Here is a 19,205-nt window from a genome sequence, read left to right on the forward strand (position 1 = left end):
TTGCTACCTCACTAGAGCATGGTATTTGAGGAGACCCAAATCTGCATTCCTGGGTCATGGTCACTGAAATTTGGTTCCAGAATAAACGTGCATTTTATTCCTTTGAGGCGAGATCTGTTTCTCTCATCAACACCACAAAGAAAACAGGGGACAAAGCAGGGCATGGTAGTGCCAGCCTTTAACCCCTGAGAGGCAGAGGCAGACAGAGGCAGGCAGGCAGATCTCTGTGAGTTCAAGGCTAGCCTGGCTCATAGTGAGTTCTAGAACAACCACAGCTGCTACAGAATAAAGACATATTCTCTCTCTCTCTCTCTCTCTCTCTCTCTCTCTCTCTCTCACACACACACACACACACACACACACACACACACACACACACACACGAGAGGGGTAGTTAAAGCCTGAGTCTGTGGTCTCTCAGACCAAAACCTCCAATATTGCTCTCATCCCCCTGGTCCCAGGGAGTCCTTCATGACCCTCCTTTATCCCTGAGCCCTGCAGGTTCCTTCTGACAGGAGCGATGGGTTGCTTTGGCTATGGTAACAGACCACCACACACCAAACCATCTTCTCATATTAAAGTTCTGGAAACAAGGAGTCCAATTTATCCTACAGGGCTGAGTCATGGAGTCAGCAGATGGCTTCCTTCGCAAGCACCAGGAGAATCTGTCTAGGTCCTTTTCAGCTCCTGTGACTGCCTGAATCTCTTGTCTCATGGACCCTTCTCCCTGTTCCTGTCTCCCTGATTCTGACCCCCTAGGGGAGTGTCATCCTTCATCTTTACACCTGTCATGTGACCCTCCTGTCTCCTCCTTCTGGGGACCCCGCCGATTACAATGGGCCCAGCCCAGTCTCTCAGGCTGCGATGGTCGGTCTTGACTATCAACTTGACTAAATTGAGAGTCACCTAAGAAATTATGAAAGCACACCTTCGGGCGTGTCTGTGACCTTTCTGGAAAGAGTTTGACCAGGAGGACTCTGGCCTTATCCACAGTTTCATTTATCTATGGATTAAAATTTTGAATGAGTAATTAGGAAGAGGGGAGGCCTGGGGGCGGAGCCTGGCTGGAGGCGGGGGCTGGGGGCGGAGCCTGACTGGAGTAAGAAGGTCTTGGGGGAGGGGTATTCCTTGGGGTGGTGTCTTTTTTATCCCTTTCCTGTTCCTGTTCCCTCTGCTTCCCATCCCCGTGGTATCTGCTGCTCAGCTGCCGTTCAGGCGCCGCCTCCCTGCCCATAGCTGTCCTTCAAGACCCGCAAATCCCGATAGGGGAAGCAGAACAGACAGCCAGGCGCAGAAGAGATCACAGGCGGCTGTGAGCACAGCAAGAGCAGTCTTCAGTCAAACAGTTCATTTAATGGGGAGTGGGTGGGTCACAAAAGCTTCTTAAACCTTTATAGGGTGGGTGGGGGCTTACAAGGTACTCACCTTGTACATCATTGGCCGCGCCGGGGTGATGGGGACGCCTCATTTGCATAAGGAAGAATTCCAGGTGCTGCTAGACATGACCTTACAAGGGGAGAGGAAATTTAACCTGGCTACTGGGGCTCTGGTGGGCAAAGGTGGGGCTGTAGAGTTACATCCCTGGCCTCACACCCAGCCATACCCTTCTGCCACAAAGCTCTGAAACCATAAAGAAAGTTCCCCTCTCCCTATTAAGCTGTTTCCACTGGGTCAAGTGATGCTAAACAGAGATGGATCACCCCGTCTGAAGATTCTAAATCAAATCTGAAAATTCCCCTTAGCCCCGGAAGTTCCATGGTCATAGCTTCTGGGGAACTTTTCAGGGACAATGATCCATTTAGCCCAGACCTTGTAAGCAGCACCTGCCATGACCTCCGCATCCGTCCCTGCCTCCAGGTTCCTGCCCTTGCATGAGTTCCTGCCCTGACTTCCTTCAGGTGAGGAACTGTGATGTGGAAGTGTAAGCCCAATAAACCCTCTCCTCTCCATTTTGTTTTCCGGTCATGGTGTTTCTGTCCTCACAGCAATAGAAACTCTAAGACAAGATGGTACCATCATAATGGGACATTGCTGTGACCATGTTTTGAGGAGGATCGTGGAAGAATTTTGGAATGCTCGACTGGAAAAGCCATTGAGTGTTGAGCTCTCAGTGGGAAGTTCTGTGGGAGCTTGGAAGATGAGAATGTTGAAGGCCAGCAGACGATGGAGGCCAGGCTTGTGAAGTTTCAGAAGGAAGATTAAAGGCTCTATTGGAGCCATTGGTTATATTGAATTAAGATTCTGTGGTTCTAGAGCAGGACAAATACAGAGGGATGCTCACAGCCAACCATTGAACTGAGAACGGGGTCCCCATTAGAGGAGTTAGAGAAAGAATTGAAGGAGCTGAAGGGGCTTGCAACCCCATAAGAACAACAATGCCAACCAACCAGAGCTCCCAGGGTCTAAACCACCATCCAAAGACTATACATGGACAGACCCATGGCTCCAGCTGCATATGTAGCAGAGGATGGCCTTGTTGGGCATCAATGGGAGGAGAAGCCCTTGGTCCGGCCAAGGCTCCATGCCCCAGTGTAGGGGAATGTCAGGGCTGGGGATATGGGAAGGGGTGGGTGGTCGGGTGGGGGAACACCCTCATAGAAGGAGGGGGAGAGGGGATGGGATAGGGGGTTTATGAACGGGAAAACAGGAAAGGGGGTAACATTTGGAATGTAAATTAAAAATCCAATTTAAAAAAAGAAGAGAAAAAATAAATATGAAAAAAAAAAGATTCTGTGGTTCTGGTTAGATGAGGCTGAAGAATAAGTTGTGATTAACAAGATACCGGAATTACTAAAGTGAAACCTTTACTTTGCTGGGATCCACAATGCAGGTTAGCTGAAGCTGAGAAATTAATGGCAATTAAGAAAAGACCGAGGGGGGTTGGGGATTTAGCTCAGTGTCTAGCAAGCGCAAGGCCCTGGATTCGGTCCCCATCTCTGAAAAAAAAAAGAAAAGAAAAGAAAAGAAAAGACTGAGGGCTGGAGTGATGGCTCAGTGGTTAAGAGCACTGACTGCTCTTCCACAGGTCCTGAGTTCAAATCCCAGCTACCACATGGTGACTCACAGCCATCTGTAATCAGATGCTCTATTCTGGTGTGTCTGAAGACAACTATAGTGCATAATAAATAAAAAAATAAATCTTAAAAAAAAAAAAGAAAGAAAAGACCGAGATGGTTGAGGCAAAATCTCAGGAAAGTGTTTCCTGAGAGCCACTAGACAGAGGCTGTGTTCCAGACATGGCCAAGGTTGCACCCCACCATGGCAGTCCAGCTTGGTAGAGTAAGAGTCACCCAGTGATACTGGCTTGGAAGGTTTGAAGGGATCATGGAGAACAGCCAAGGTCTGGGCACTGTGTGGCTGCATTACAGTCCCTTAAGAGAGTCTAGGAGAGGCTATCGGAGAAAGTATAGCCTAGTTGTAGCAGAAGACCCCAGCGCATTGAAAATGCCAGCCCCATGGGGTGACCTCTAAAAACAACAGCAGCAGTGGAGCGGAGCCGGCCAGAGCCTAGAAGACAAACTGTGTGTGTTCCAGAGGGCAGAGCTGGAGAAGGGACCCAAGCTCTTCTGAAGAGTCCAGAAGATGCCGAGTGGGGACCAGACATTGGTCCTGAATTATTTACAGCTGGAGTTTGCGACTGCGCCCTGTCTCTCCCTTCTCAAAGTAAGAAAGTGTCGAATTTATTTTTGATGTTTATAGGAGCCCGCAGTTGAGAGACCGAATTTTAAAAGAGATTCTAGGATTTAAAAGAGACTTTGGATTTTTTTTTTTATAAATAGACTGAAGTTTAAAGTGTTTGAATTTGTAAAGATGGTGGGGCTTTTAAGACTTGGAATATTTTTTTTTTTTTGGTTCTTTTTTTTCGGAGCTGGGGACCGAACCCAGGGCCTTGTGCTTCCTAGGTAAGCGCTCTACCACTGAGCTAAATCCCCAGCCCCTTTTTTTTTCTTTTTTTGACTTGGAATATTTTATAGTGTGACGTTCATATTAATGTGTGTTCTTGGGGATGAACAGGAAAGGAAATATGGCTTAACAAGTAAGCGTTGGTGTGTCAAGTTGGCAAGGGGTCAGTTGCACTGGCTAGTTTAGGCCAGCTCGACACAAGGTATAGTCCTCAGAAAAGGGGAACCCTCGGTTTCAAAAATTGACAATTTAGAACATCGCACCTATGAGACTGGATTGTAGGCAAGACTGTAGGGTATTCTCCTAACTAGTGATTGATAGGGAGGGCCCAGCCATTGTGGGTGATGCCATCTCTGGGTTGGTGGTCCTGCTTCTGTAAGGAAGCTGAGCAAGCCATGGGGAGCAAACCAGTAAGCAGCGCCCCTCCATGGCCTCTGCACCAGCTCCTGCCTCCAGGTTCCTGCCCTGCTTGAGTTCCTGTCCCGACTTCCTTCAGTGATGGACTGTGAGGGGGAAGTGTGAGCTGAATAAGCCCTTTCCTCTCCAACTTGGTTTTGGTCATGGTCTTTAGGAACCTAAGACAAACAGCCACACTTTCAGGAGCGGTTCCAGGCTAGTGTCTCCTCTGGGACACCTGTCACCAATCCCCAGTCACTTAGGTCTTGACTCTCACCTGCCTCTTGCTCCTGTTCCTAGTCCATTGTGACTTTTGCCTGTGGGCTCGTCCTGTTCCCGAGGCTTTAGTTCAGTACTTCCTCTCTCTGAGCCTCAGTTTCCCTACCCACCTCACACAACGAAGGCTTTCCCTGTGACTGTGGAAGCCACGGCTTTCCTCAAGCCCGTGGGTAGGGCTGGGGCCTCCTCTTCCTGTACCATCCTGGGTCAGGATTCGTTAAATTCTCCAACCAGACACCTCTGCCCAACAGCTGCTGTTGAGATTGCAGTGTGTGTATGTGTGTGTGTGTGTGTGTGTGTGTGTGTGTGTGTGTGTGCGTTGTGTGTGGGGGGTGATGACTGAGGAGTGGGGGTGAGTGGCATGGGGGGGGGAACAGGATTTGGGTGTCTTTCTGCGGCCTGACCTCTCTGAAATGAGTGAATCTGCCCTTGATTCTGAGTGAATCCCCAGCCTCCACGTGCAGCTAGAAGTTCTAGACCTTAATTTTGGCCCCGTATGCTACCTGCCTGCCTCTTTAATACTATCATTAATACTTTATTAATTAATAGATTAATTTAAGGGGCTGGAGAGTTGGCTCAGCGGTTAAGAGCACTGACTGCTCTTCCAAGGGTCCTGAGTTCAGTTCCCAGCAACCACATGGTGGCTCACAACCATCTATAATGAGATCTGGGGTCATCTTCTGGCCTGCAGGCACACATGCAGACAGAAAGTGTATGGATGTACATAATAAATAAATAAATATTTAAAAAAAATAGATTAATTTAAACAACTATCAATTATTTAAATATTATAAATATTATATTATAATATCGTAAATATATTTAACACAGCCACAGAAATAAAATATAATCATATTTAATAAATCAATACATGTTAATTTAGTAATATATGTTAATAAAATATTTTAGATAAATTAACATTATTAATTGAATTAATAATAATTTTTAAAAAGTCACCTTCCTTAAGTCTCTACAGCCTGGCCTAGGGTATCTGTTTCCAGTGCTTGGAGACCCAGGAACCCCCAGAAGACATAAATGAATGTACTCAGTCAATCATGGAGGAAGCTTTATTGCTGTTGGGAGACGGGCAGCGAGACTTCTGGAACGGCCTCTTCACAGTTGTATTTTCTGGAGAAGTAGAAGCCTATGTGAGCGATGCTACCTTCTGGGCCAGCACAAGGCTCTCTGAGGGGTTATAGGTTCCCAGGAGGCCGGGCCGGTGTCTGCACATAGGCTCCGGGGTCTCCCAGCTCTTCAGAGCATGGTGCTTGTGGACTCAGAACACATCCTAGACCTCCTGCCTCTGTCCCCCCCCCCACCCCCTGTCCTTAAACCTTTATGTGACCACCCACGTGTCCCCCTATGTGAGCCGCCCCTCCTCTCAGTCCCGACTCAAGGCCTCCTCTGAGAAGGCTTCAGCCAGGGTCTCTCAGTGAATGGAAGAGTGAACTTGAATGTGGGATTAAGTGACCGAGCAGTGAATACATCCGGAAAGGAGAGGTTGCGTGAGGAGCCGGGCTCAGGGGCCCAGGGGCCCAGGGACGGGCCCAAGGAACACCTACCTCGTTGATCCAGTCATTGTAGGCAGACACTCGGGTGAAGACTACCGGTTTCTTGTGTACGTTGCAGCCGCTACTGGAACCGAAGCTCACGATGCCGTGCACCTGCCATGAGCCGTCTTCTGCTTGGCAGTTCAGTGGGCCGCCAGAATCTCCCTGCAGCAAGGCAGTAGGCCTCAGCTCCAATGCAGCCCAAAGAGGCTGGCCTTGGCTGCTTTGGGGGATGCTAGCTGGGCCCTTCGATTCCACACCTACTTTTCAGGCCTCAGGCTGGCCGTGAAGTGTAGGGGCTACCTTGGCCTCGTCCTGTGAGGCCCTGAGGTGTCAGCTAGCTAGCTTTCGGTTTGCTGTGATCTGGGATGATGCCAATAAACTCGCCCTCAGGTTCCCTGACTGTTGAAGGACCGTGTAAGATGCTGTGTGCTGCCCAGAGAGTCATGGAGGCTGGGAACCCTGAAGAGGCCTGGGAAAGAAGGGAGGCTGGTGTGTTTCAGAATGGACACTGTTCTGAATGTTTTGTGGTTCTGGTCATACTCTGAGTCCCTGTCTCCTCTTAGTAGAGCCTTTAGGAGAATGTGTGGAACAGGAAGGAAGTCACTTCGTGCTGCTAGGCATGCTCACGGTGGTTCTGTGAAGTGGTTAGTACGGCTTCTTTTCTGATGCGCGTATGTACATGCATGTGTGTATGTATGTGTGCATGAACGTACGTGTGTGAGAGTGAAGGTGTGCATGCATGTGTATGTGTGTGTGTGTGTGTACGGAGGTATGTGTGTGTATGTGAGAATGAAGATACGTATGCTTATATGTCTGTGTGTGAGGATGAAGGTGTATGTGTGTGTGTATGAATGTACGTGTGTGTGTGTGTGTATGGAGGTATGTGTGTGTATGTGAGAATGAAGATATGTATGCTTATATGTCTGTGTGTGAGGATGAAGGTGTATGTGTATGTGTGTGTATGAATGTACATGTGTGTGTGTGTGTACGGAGGTATGTGTGTGTATGTGAGAATGAAGATATGTATGCTTGTATGTCTGTGAGGATGAAGGTATGTGTGTGTATGAATGTACGTGTGTGAGGGTGAAGGTATGCATGCATGTGTATGTGTGTATGTGTGTGTGTGTGTATGGAGGTATGTGTGTGTATGTGAGAATGAAGATATGTATGCTTGTATGTCTGTGTGTAAGGATGAAGGTGTATGTGTGTATGTGTGTGTGTGTATTTAGTTATTTGTGCCAGTGTGTGTGCACATGTATGTGTATGTATGTGTAGCCAGGAGGCACACTCTCTAGCCTGGAGCTGGCCAATTGGGTAGATGCACTGACACGTGAGCCCCAGGAATTCCCTCAGCTTCTCCTCCCTAGCACTGGGACTCAGGTGCACCCCACGCGTGCCATTTTCATAACGTGAGTTCTGGGGATCAAATTCAGCTCCTTGTGCTTGGAAGGCAAGCTCTACCAACTGAATTATCTCCCCAGCCCTTGCCTCAGTATATATTTTTCACTTTCAGTGTGTGTGTGTGTGTGTGTGTGTGTGTGTGTGTGTGTGTGTGTGTATGTGTGTGTGTGCATACATGCACCCATGTGTGCATGTACACACACCACAGTGCATGTGTGGCGACCACAGGACAACTATGGAGTTAATCCTCTTGTTCCACCATGTGGCATCCATGTGGCATCTGGGGATCAGGTCCCCAGGCTTGGTGAAAGGGGTTTTACCCTTTGAACCACCTCTCCCCTCTTGCCACTTTATAGAGAACTTCAGCAGCCACCCAATTGCTGGCATTGGGACTTGAACCTGAGTTGCTCATGTCCAGCCCTCTGCCTCTCGCCATGCACTGAGGGGTGAACAGAGAAGGGTGAACAGGAGTGACAGCTTTCTCCTAGGCCTGCACGGTTCATCATGGCCTGGCTTCTTGGAGGGAGGGGTGTGATTTGCTCCACCTGAACCCTGCTCTGCCCACCTACCTCCCTGCTGTCCCCTGGTGTGGGGTCAGGACACTCACGTTACAGGCAGAGATGACGCCATCACCCCCAGCGCACACCATCGTCTTCCGGACCTTGATGAACCACCAGTCCAACCTGGAGCACGTGGCATGGCTCACGATGGGCTGCAGGCCCTGCTGGAGCACTTCAGCGATGGGACCATTGGCTGAGGAGAGAGTAGCCATGCAGGGAGTCAGCCCATGTCCTCGGCTCAGCCCTAGCTCTGGCCTCCAGCCAGCAGGACACCGAGAGTGTATGGAAGGCTGTGGGAACCACGGGTGTGCCCTTCCCTGGGATGGCTCAGGTCTTTGGGTCACAGTCCCTTGGGGATTATGGGCCTCTAGTTTGGAGTCTTAATTTTGCTTCCCCTTCCTATTTTGCCGTGGTCAGGATCAAACCCAGGCTTCTGAGGATGCTGGACATGCATGCTACCACTGCACTATACCCCTAGCTTTCCCTTAACTTTGTATTTTGTGACAGGGTCTCCCGCGCTGCCTAGGCTGGCCTCCGATTCACTCTGACCTGGGGCAGGTTGACTTGTGACCCTTCGGCCTCAGCTGAGGTCTTAGGGGCTTCCCTCACTCCATCTTTAGGGGACACATCTAAAGGCTTTCCTCGCACAGGAGGTCCTAAGAGCTAACCTCTGCTTTCTCCAATCTCGATAGTCTCACTTAACCATCTAGTTAAGCTGGCATCTTCATGGGCGTCTGTCTGCTATGAGATCTAGCCTCCTACCCCTAAGGGGCAGTTTTAGTTAGTTAGTTAGCTAGCTAGCTAGCTAGCTAGTTAGTAGTTAGTTAGTTTAATTATTTTGATGCAGGTTCTCATGTAGCTTAGGTTGTCCTCAAATCCCCTGTGTAGTAACCTTGAACTCCTGATTCTCCAGCTTCCACTTTCCAAGTTCTGGATCATAGGCCAGCCTTTCGTTTTTACCCCATTTCTACGGCTGGGGCAATGAGGCAGTCCCTGTTCTAAACGCCCGATGAGTTCTAGCCACACACACGTTTACTTGTGATGTGCTTGTCCCATGGGTCTGGGCTAAGTAATACATAGCAGTTGTTATTATCACAAAGGTTTAAAAAGTCTACAAAAACATCAGTCGGGAGGGAGAACGTGGGATCGACAGTGGCACCTCCTCCAGAAAGCCTCGGGGATTTTCTAGTGCAGGCTGTACTCACTCCAGAGGCGACCCCAGCCCGTGACATAGCAGGGATAGTCCTGAGGCAGCAGGGAACCTTCCTCTGGGATGCAGGCCACCTGGATGGTGTTGCTCAGTTCCACAGGCTCAGCCAACTTAATGATAGCGATGTCGTTCCTGGAACGCATAGTGGAGGTTTGGCAAGCGGGCAGAGGGTGGTGCTGTGTGTTGACCTTTGGTGGCCAGGGATCTGCTAGGAGCTACGTAACAAAGCTAGGGGAGGACTCTGGAGGGCAAATGGCTCGTGGTGTGTGTGTGCGTGTGTGTGTGTGTGTGTGCGTGTGTGTGTCTGTGTGTGTCTGTGTGTGTCTGTGTGTGTCTGTGTGTGTATATGTGTATGTGTGTGTGGTGTGGTGTGTTTGTGTGTATGTGTGTGTGTGTACATGTGTGTGTGTCTGTGTGTGTCTGTGTGTGTCTGTGTGTATATGTGTCTGTGTGTGTGTATGTGGTGTGCTGTGTTTGTGTGTGTATGTGTGTGTGTCTGTGTGTGTGGTGTGGTGTGTTTGTGTGTGTATGTGTGTGCGGTGTGGTGTGTTTGTGTATGTGTGTGTATGTGTGTGCAGTGTGGTGTGTGTATATGTGTGTATATGTGTATGTGTATGTATGTGTGTGTATGTGTATGTATGTGTATGTGTGTATATGTATGTGTATATATGTGTGTGTATGTGTATGTGTGTGTATATGTATATGTGTGTATGTGTGTGTATATGTGTGTGTATGTGTGTGTACGTGTATGTGTGTGAGTATGTGTATGTGTGTGTGTGTGTCTGTGTGTATGTGTGTGTGTGTCTGTGTGTACCAGTGCATGTGTGCAGAGTCCAGAAGACTTCAGGTGTCCTGGGCTGTCCCTGACCACCTTGTTCCCTCCCTCACCAGAGTGAGGCTGGCAGCCAGCAATCCCTAGAAATCCTTAAGCCTCCAGCTCCCACAGCCCTCGGGTTACCGTACACAGCTTCCCATGGGATGCTGGGGATCTGAACTTGGGTCCTCAGGCTTGCACAGAGTGCTGTCTACTTTTATGTCCATTTGATATAAGTTAGGGTCATCTGAGAAGAAGGCATCATAACTGAGAAAATACTCTCAAAAGATTGGCCCATAGACCAGGCTGTGGGGCGTCTTCTTGATTGGTGATTGATGCAGGAGGGCCCAGCCATTCCTAGACTGGTGGTCCTGGTGAGCAAGCCATGAGGAGCAAGCCAGGAAGCAGCACCCCTCCATGGCCTTCACATCAGCTCCTGCTCCCATTCCCTCAGTGACCTGGAAGTCTAAGATAAAACAAAGTGGGCTGGAGAGATGGCTCAGAGGTTAAGAGCACTGACTGCTCTTCCAGAGGTCCTGAGTTCAATTCCCAGCAACTACATGGTGGCTCACAACCATCTGTAATGGGATCTGATGTCCTCTTCTGGTGTGTCTGAAGACTGCTACAGTGTACTTATATCTAATAAATAAATAAATATTTAAAAAAAAAACCTTGGCATGATATTTATAATGGCTTCAGAAACCCCAAGACACACAAGGGCTCTTAGCCATGAAGCCACCTTTCCAGTCCTAAGTGACCCTTCCAATAGATGCAGCTGTCCCCTCAGATGTGGCTTCTTCCTCATGTGCCAACTCATGATAGCTCAGCAGAGTGAAATCTTCAGAACCACTGTAGGTTATGACCCCTGGAAAGGAGGTGCCGCTGGTCCAACGTGATGACAAAGGTGCCGGCAGGTTCATTTAGCTGCTCTCTTGCCAGAGAGAAAATTGGTGACGCTGGCAGACATGCACTGGCTGTGTGATTTGGTCCACATTTCTCTGTCTCTGTCTCTGTCTGTCTCTGTCTCTCTGTCTCTGTCTCTGTCTATCTCTGTCTCTGTCTCTGTCTATCTCTGTCTCTGTCTCTGTCTATCTCTGTCTCTGTCTCCTCTCTGTCTCTGTCTCTCTGTCTCTGTCTCTGTCTATCTCTGTCTCTCTGTCTCCTCTCTCTCTGTGTCTCTCTGTCTCTGTCTCTCTGTCTCTGTCTCTCTCTGTCTCTCTGTCTCTGTCCTCTCTCTCTACTTCGGTTTTTTGAGACAGGGGTTTTCTGTGTACCCCGGCTGTTCTGGAACCTACTTTACAGGTGTGGCCTCAAACTCAGAGGTCTGCTTGCCTCTGCCTAAAGGTGTACACCACGACTACCACTGGCTGTTGTGTTGTGTTGTGTTGTGTTGTTTGTTTTGAGATAGATAGAGTCTCTACAGAGCTCTGACTGTCCTGGAACTCGTGCAGACCAAACTGCTGGCCTTGAACTTACAGAGATCCCCAGCCTCTGCGGGAATTAAAGGCATGTGCCACCAAGCTCCACATGGGGTATATTTCTTAACTCCTCTGAGCTTTAGTTCCCCATCTAGGGCTGTTGTGAGACTTAGCGGAAAGATGGCATCTCACATGCCTGATGCAGTCTGGGCATGCGCACGGCACTCCGTATAGGTAACGCTTGGCTCAGCCTCTGGCGGGGTCAATTCTGGAAAGTGTGGTGTGGAGCCTCGGGTGTAGAGATACCCGTGTACTTAACCCCTATCCTTGGTCAGTGTGAAGGACGAGTGGCGCCATCCTGTGATCCTATGAGCTGGGCTTGCCAAGTGCTGGGGCCAGACTCTGTGGCTCCACCTTGGGGACCCTCCTCCCATGCTGCCCCAGGGCTGGCACTGACCACAGGAAGAGTCGGTTCCACTTCTCATGGACGTAGATGGTGTCCACCTCAGCGTACACGGAGCCTTCCTCATCCTCCACTGTCAGATTATACTTCCCCAGGCCCACACGGTAAGTGAAGTCTTTGCTAGAAATGGGAAGGAGAGACATCAAATGGCCTCAGGCAGGGCCAACAGGGAACTGAGAACTTTAGAAGCCTGGTCCTCTTTTGACAGTAGGGCTTTGTGGGAAAGAGGAAGTCTGTTCCCATCCCCCCGCCCCTGTGAAAGATTGGAGAAGAACCACAGCTTAGAGCCAGGACTCAGCCTTGCCGCCCTAGACTGGCAGACTAGGAGAAGCCAAGCTGCCATGCCTCTGGCTTCCACATGGCCTTAGGCACCTTACTGTCACCTCCTTGGTCTGTCCTCCCTAGTACAAGATCCTCCTGCCCTAAGATGGCAGGCAAGCGCCATCATACCTGTCATCCCTTGGCTGTTGAGGTGCTCACAACCCGAAGCCTTTCCCACAGCTCTGCCTCTCTCCAGTCAACTGTGGTACTTGCATAGATGCCTCCTCTCCCCCCCAACCCCCACCCTCATTCTCAGGTCCTCACACTCTGCACCCAGTAGGAGGCTGCCTCAGTATTTTCCAGTCCTCAGAGGCTCCTCCCTCGGGCTGATCCTGGAATCCCACAGATCAGTGAGTGATCTTCCTTTTGTGCCTTTGTCCAGATCCATTTGTCTGTCTTTCTGTCTCTCTCTTTCTCTCCTTTTTTCCTCCCTCCCTTCCTTTCCCTCTTTACCTTAACCTGCCTCTTTCCTTCTTCTTTTTAGCCCAGGCTGGCCTCAAATGCATAGCCAAGGATAGCCTTCAACCTCTGATCTCCCTTCCTCCACTTCACAAGGGACTGAGTTACAGGTGTGTGTTATTAATGCACCTGTTTTGATGTGGCACGTGTGTGTGTGTGTGTGTGTGTGTGTGTGTGTGTGTGTGTGTGTACCCAGGGCTTTGTGCATGCTAAGAAGGAACTCTACCAACTAAGTTATACTTCCCCTTATTTTACTATTTTAATTCCTCCTCCTTCCCTCTCTCCTTCCTAGTTCTGGGCTATCTTCTTTTAACTTAAACCAGAGTCACCTTGTACCCTGTCCCCTTCTCCTAACCCCGTTTTTTTTTTTTGTTTTGTTTTTGTTTTTTTTTTTTGTTTTTGTTTTTTTTTTTTTTTTCGGAGCTGGGGACCGAACCCAGGGCCTTGCGCTTCCTAGGTAAGCACTCTACCACTGAGCTAAATACCCAGCCCCCGTTTTTTTTTTTTTTTTTCAATAAGTTACACATTGACTCGTTCATAAGCTGCTCTGCCTTCTACTAGAATAGCCCCAGAGGCCAGCTTTTGTCTTCCTTGCCATTTCTTGACACGCAGTAGGTGCACAAGAAACGTCTTCAACTGAATAAATGAATGAGTTGAGTTAGCAGAGGAGAACAGCTGACAGAGCGAACCCAGTGCCTGGACTGTTGGCTCCTCGCTGGCCTCCGGTTGTCATCCCCACTCACTTGATGCAGTGGGCGGCAGTGAGGACGTGGCTGGTGGTGATGAGACTTCCCCCACAGGTGTGCCTCCATGTGTCGTCCTTGAGGTACTGGAGAGAGACCTGCAGAAGGACCGCACATCATCCCTCCGGGGTTGCCCAGCCTTGCCCCTCCAACCCCTGCATCTGCCTTGCAGCATGCGTACCTGCCAAGGCCAGCTGTTGGGGACAGCATCCTCTCCTCCTACCACTCTGGTTGACAGGTTAGGTGGGAAGGCGGGGTTCCCGCAGCAAGAGGCTGGGGAGACAGGGGAGTGCAAGTAAGCAGGCTGGCCTTTTGAGAAGGGGGAGATGGGAAAACTCGGGTATGCAAGTTTATATTCTACTTGGTGACTTGGGAGAGTCCACTTGGCTCTGTGGGCCTCAGTTTCCCTTTTGTGTGTGTGTGTGTGTGTGTGTGTGTGTGTGATGTGGGAAGAATGACCTTAACCTGGGAGTCTCCTGAGAACGAAGCCACTCGATACATTTAAAGAATCACAGAAGGAGAAGTGAGAGGAACAGGCAGCCACTGGCGCTCATGACAAAGGATATCTTCTGTGGGTCACAGTGTAATGTGTGATGGAAGGATACTCAGTGTGGACCACACAGAGTCCCACCCTGTCATGTCTCAGACATTGTGTGGATTGGTTACGAGAGCGTGTTCTGAGGTGAGGCTGATGGAGCCAGCATTCTGGCGTTAGGCAGCATGTGGTCCTCTGGCAGGGTACTGAGCATCACTGGACCTCCGAGTCTCCACCGCTGAATGGAGATAGGGGCAGACCCAGTACATGCAGTGTCCAGTTTGCTCCTGCATCTAGAGAGTCCTTAGGATTCCTGATCAAGAGCTTTTACTTGTCCAAACCAAACCAAACCAAACCAAACCGGGTCGCACCCTCCATTTCGATCTGGGAGAATGTCACCAAAATGGGAGAGCCAAGAGCCATCAGGGGTGGGGATGTGGGTTGGGGTGGGGGGGGACACAGATGGGGAAACACAGGCCCACTGGTTCCCTGGAGTGAACCCAGAATGAAGCACCTATGGTGGCCCTTGCTCAGGGTCTCCTGTCTGATCCTCACAGCCTGGAGGGAGCTCTCCATCCGTTCTCCAGAGCCTACTAATCTGGAAGAGGTTTAGCCGACACACAGATGCTCAGTGGGCGAACCCACATAGGACCCCAAAAGTGCCTTTTTGGGGGAATAGAGGACACCCCCAAGGCCAGCTTGATCTTACAGCCAGCTGGATGCAGCTGGTCCCCACTCCCACGCTTACCGCAGGCCAGGATGGCAGCGAGGACCGTAATTCCCAACATGGTTCAGGTGTTGAGGACTGGCTGGTGTGGACAGGCTGGGCATTTATAGGCATCGGAGAGGGGAGGGGAGGCCACCAGAGTCAAGGCTGAGCTAAGCCTGGGGCCAAACCTGTCCTGACAAGGCCTTTTCCTAACCTTGGTAATTACTGTTTAATTTGGGTAGGCCATGTGGTTGGCTAGAGGCATGGGGTTAAAGGAATCCAGCCAGCCTCCCTCTTCCATCAGAGCGCGCTGAACTAAACTCCAGGGCTGCCGTCTGCCTTTGTCGATGTGGTAACTCAGTTTGTATATTTTTCTATTGATTTTTGCTTTATTAGTATGATTATTTTAAAATGTAGTGTGGAGAGCTCTTGGTGCCCCTTTCAAAAATATTGGCAAGAATGATTGACACTGGGCTCAGACAAGGAAGTTGGCTCACAATAAACACAGCTGAGGAATGGGTTCTTTGTATCTTGATCATCTTAAGTCCCTGAATATACAGCAATCATGAGACCTTTGTTTATGCCCTGTTTGTTCCTTCCCTACTTTGTCTTTGATCTAGAACTGGCACTATTCTCTGCATGTGCCTAGAATGGTATAAAAGCAGACTGGGAAAAAAAAATAAACCCACTTCAGCATTTGCTGGGGTCATAGCATAAAGTTGTCTAATTGTCTTTTTTTTTTTTTTTCTTTAAGCCTCACTCCCTCCCCCGAGACCCTGTTGGCTGACTGAGCTGGCTTGGTCAATGTAAAGATGATTTCACATGCATGAGTGTTTGCCCACACGTATATCTGCACACTACATTTAAGTCTGCTGCCCCGGGAGGCCAGAAGGAGAGATCAGATCTGGAACTAGAATTACAGATGATTGTGAGTGGCTTGTGGGTGTTGGGGACCAAACCTGGGTCCTCTGTAAAAACAGTAAATGCTTTTAACCACTGAGCCGTGTCTCCAACCCCATTTCTCATTGAATTTAAAGAAATCAAGGGGTTGGGAATTTAGCTCAGTGGTAGAGCGCTTGCCTAGCAAGTGCAAGGCCCTGGGTTCGGTCCTCAGCTCCGAAAAAACAAAACAAACAAACAAACAAAACAAAACAAAACAAAGAAATCAAAGCATTCTCTTGGGGTCCTCAAGGTAGCAGGGCTTTGGCACCAGCCATGAGTGTATTTAATGTGTCTGTGACCGTTTCTTCAGAGCAGCAGGTAGGGTGGGTGGGCGCCACATTGGCGTTCTCACCCATGGCTCTGGCACAGAGAGTGGCTGGGCAGAGGATGCCGTTAGCCTTCGCCCACACTGTGATATTAGGTGGGTTGACTTCCTTTCTCGTCCTTTCCTAATAAAGACAGCAAAAGCTGTCAGAGACACTTGGTGAGTATCTGTGAGGGGCGGGGCAGGGTTGGGAGTGTGGGAAGGCTGTGACTGATGGTCAGGGCTTGCGGCTGTACTTACTTGTTTATAGATGTGTGTTTTATTTGAGTGTGCACACTACCTGCTATGTGTATGTCCTGAGCCTTCTGTCAGCCAGGGTGATGTAGTTCCAGGAGAGATGAACCTGGCTGGAGCTCTGTAGGAGATGAAATCCATTCTAGGTGGGAACTGGATAGGCTGCAGGTAATAAGGTTTCTTTGCTGATCCCACGTTCAGAATAAACTGGAAGCACTGAGAATGTCACAGCCCTCTGCTCTGTCCCACGGTAGCTCTCACTTCCAGAGCCCACAGTGTGACTCTCGGCACCTCAGATCTCAGCGCCAGCAGCTGTGATGGAAAAGTAACCACAAAAGATGTGTGGGGGTGGTGGGATGTGACCAGATGAGGCCACATGGCCTCCAGAGGAGCAATGCTAAGGTTTGGGGAGGAGGCGGAGCCTGTGAAAGGAACAGGTGTTAGCCACAGGACATTGGGTTCTGGCTGCTTTGACAAGAATGGTGGCAGCCATTGCCTCTAGAATAAGGTTCACTGAAGCGGGCGAGGTTTTGCCTCAAATACCATTCAAAAGAATTGTGACCTCAGGGTTTGGGGATTCACTGATGAGCTTCAGATCAGTGAGGTGGAGTGGTTAGTTCAATGGGGGGTTGACTGTGGTGGTGTACACCTTTAATTCCAGCACTTGGGAGACTGAGGCAGAGTTTGAGGTTAGCCTGATCTACATAGAGATTTCCAGGCCAACCAGGGCTACACGGTGAAATCCTTCCTCTTTTTTTTTTTTTTTTTTTTTTTTTTTTTTTTTTTTTTGAGTCCCGTGAAGGATCTGGGAGAGCAAAGGAGATTTGAGTGGCTTGAATCTGGTAAAGAAGATTAATGAGAAGATAGGGGTCCAGGGAAGTTTTTTAAAATTAATTTGGATATAAAAAAACCCTTTAAAGTTACATGTAGTTATTTACGTGTGTGTGTGTGTTTGTGTGTGCCACACACGCACGTGTCACGGCATATATGTAGAGGACAGAGGACAGTTTGGTGGAGTTAGTGCTCTCTTCCACCATGGGTCCATGGAGCCCCAGCTGGTCTCACACCCCTGAGCTTCCCATCTCTGTTTCCACCAGACCATGCTGTGGGGATGGTTTCTGGAGCAATTTCTCTTGGGAACTGGGTCACTTGAAGCCACCTCATTTCTCCGCTGGCTTTCTCTGCAGGGCTCTGAGTGGGTGGGGTCTTGGCAGGCTAAGGTTGAGGTCCCCAATAGCTGAGCCTCTGGCACCTGAAAGTCAGCCTGTGGCTCTTGGATTCTGAGGGCTCTTGGCCCATGCTCATCTGCCAGGCCAGCTGCAGCTTGAATGGAAGCTGGTTCCTTTCAATCTTGTTCCCCTTCCCAAATCTGCCTGACTAGCACAGTGGTTCTCACGACCCCTTCACGGGGTCAAACGACCCTTTTACAAGGGTTGCATATCAGATACTTACATTAGGATTCTTAACAGTAGGAGAATTAGTTACGGAGTAGCAACGAAACAATTTTCTGGCGGGGGGGGGGTCACCACAATGTTAAAGAGTCGCAGCATTTGAGAACCACCGGACGAGCCAGTTATAGGGCACACGCTCACAGAAAGGCACTAGAAAAACCAGTTACTAAACATGCAGGCTTTCAAATTGAATCCCCCAGACTGCCACCTGAACCCAGTTTCTCAGTTATTAGAACTTTCATGTAGAAAAGGCCACAATGTGATTCGATGTAGCCATGCCTTAAGCTTTGTTGTGGCAGTTGCCAATTGGAAACTTTTTTCTTCCAAGTTTTAGTGTGCTAAAAATATGCAAAAAACAAATCCCTTGGCATCAGACTCTAGAGGTTTTGACCCGGAATCGGCTAAGTTGTGCCGACCCGAGTTTCACTCCTAACCTCACCTGGATCGCTGCTTGCAGTGATCCCCACAAAAAAGGAACTCAAAGGAGATGCCTGACTTAAAATGTTAGTGGCCATCTGATGCTGCAGTTCCACTCACGGCCACAAGGGGACAGCAGCATCCAGACAAATCAGAAACTTCCCCCACTGGGTTCAGGCTGTAACCACAAGTCTGGACAGTCTTGGAGATCCCAGTTCAGTCCAGCAGATGAAGACTGGGATGCCATGGGCCCCACACAAGCAGCTGCTGATCTCACCATTGCAGCCGCTCCAGCACTCCAGAGGCATCGAGGATGGTGGGTGTCTGCGTGTGTGTGTGTGTGTGTGGGGGGGCGCATTCACTGATTCAGAACCTCTGTACCCATAGCACCCATCTTGTTACAGTTTCTTTAGACAGGCAGGGTCTTGGGGCTTAGTCCAGGCCAACCAGGTTTGAACTCTCCTTCCTCTCACCTCAGCCCCCAGGAAGGCCAGGATGTCAGGTGTGTGTCACATCTGCCCTGTCCATTCTTCTGACAGTCTCTGTGAAATCTGAAGGCAGGGGGCCTTATGATAAAGGCTCGCGCCTTGGGTTAAATCCTGTTGCCTCAATCAGTCTGTGTATCCACAGACCTTCAGGCCTCCCTATCCTTACCATTAAAAGGGATTAAAAACCAGTGCTCCTGGCCTAGAGAGATGGCTCAGTGGTTAAGAGCACTGACTGCTCTTCCAGAGGTCCTGAGTTCAAATCCTAGCAACCACATGGTGGCTCACAGCCATCTGTAATGGGATCTGATGCCCTCTTCTGGTATGTCTGAAGACAGCCACTATATATATATATATATATATATATATATATATATATATATATATATATATATGTATATATATATATATTCTTAGAAAAAAAAAAACAACCCAGTGCTCCTTTGGTGAGCTCCTTTAAGGATGAAGTGGGTTTAATATGGGTGCTTAGATCACTGTTTTACAGATGCTAAGGGACAGATTTCTCCAGCAAGAGTGCCCTCCTCCCTGGGCACTTGCTGTGGCCGCCTAGATCCAGAATAAATCCT

The 19,205-nt window shown here is 49.3% G+C and overlaps 1 protein-coding gene across 2 annotated transcripts; it reads right to left on the bottom strand.

Annotated features, from left to right (window-relative positions):
* Nucleotides 1-5,630: 5,630 nt before the first annotated feature.
* Ctrc (chymotrypsin C) lies at nt 5,631-14,855 on the bottom strand (the record flags this gene model as incomplete). Of its 2 annotated transcripts, NM_001077649.2 has the most annotated exon segments (8): nt 5,631-5,706; nt 6,141-6,293; nt 8,140-8,285; nt 9,298-9,434; nt 11,992-12,117; nt 13,521-13,618; nt 13,702-13,793; nt 14,804-14,855. In NM_001077649.2, coding segments are annotated over 8 exon segments (807 nt in total). In that variant the 3' UTR covers nt 5,631-5,691.
* Between the last annotated feature and the right edge of the window lie 4,350 nt (nt 14,856-19,205).

The sequence above is a fragment of the Rattus norvegicus genome, chromosome 5, assembly GCF_036323735.1.
Source record: "Rattus norvegicus strain BN/NHsdMcwi chromosome 5, GRCr8, whole genome shotgun sequence".
Lineage (NCBI taxonomy): Eukaryota > Metazoa > Chordata > Mammalia > Rodentia > Muridae > Rattus > Rattus norvegicus.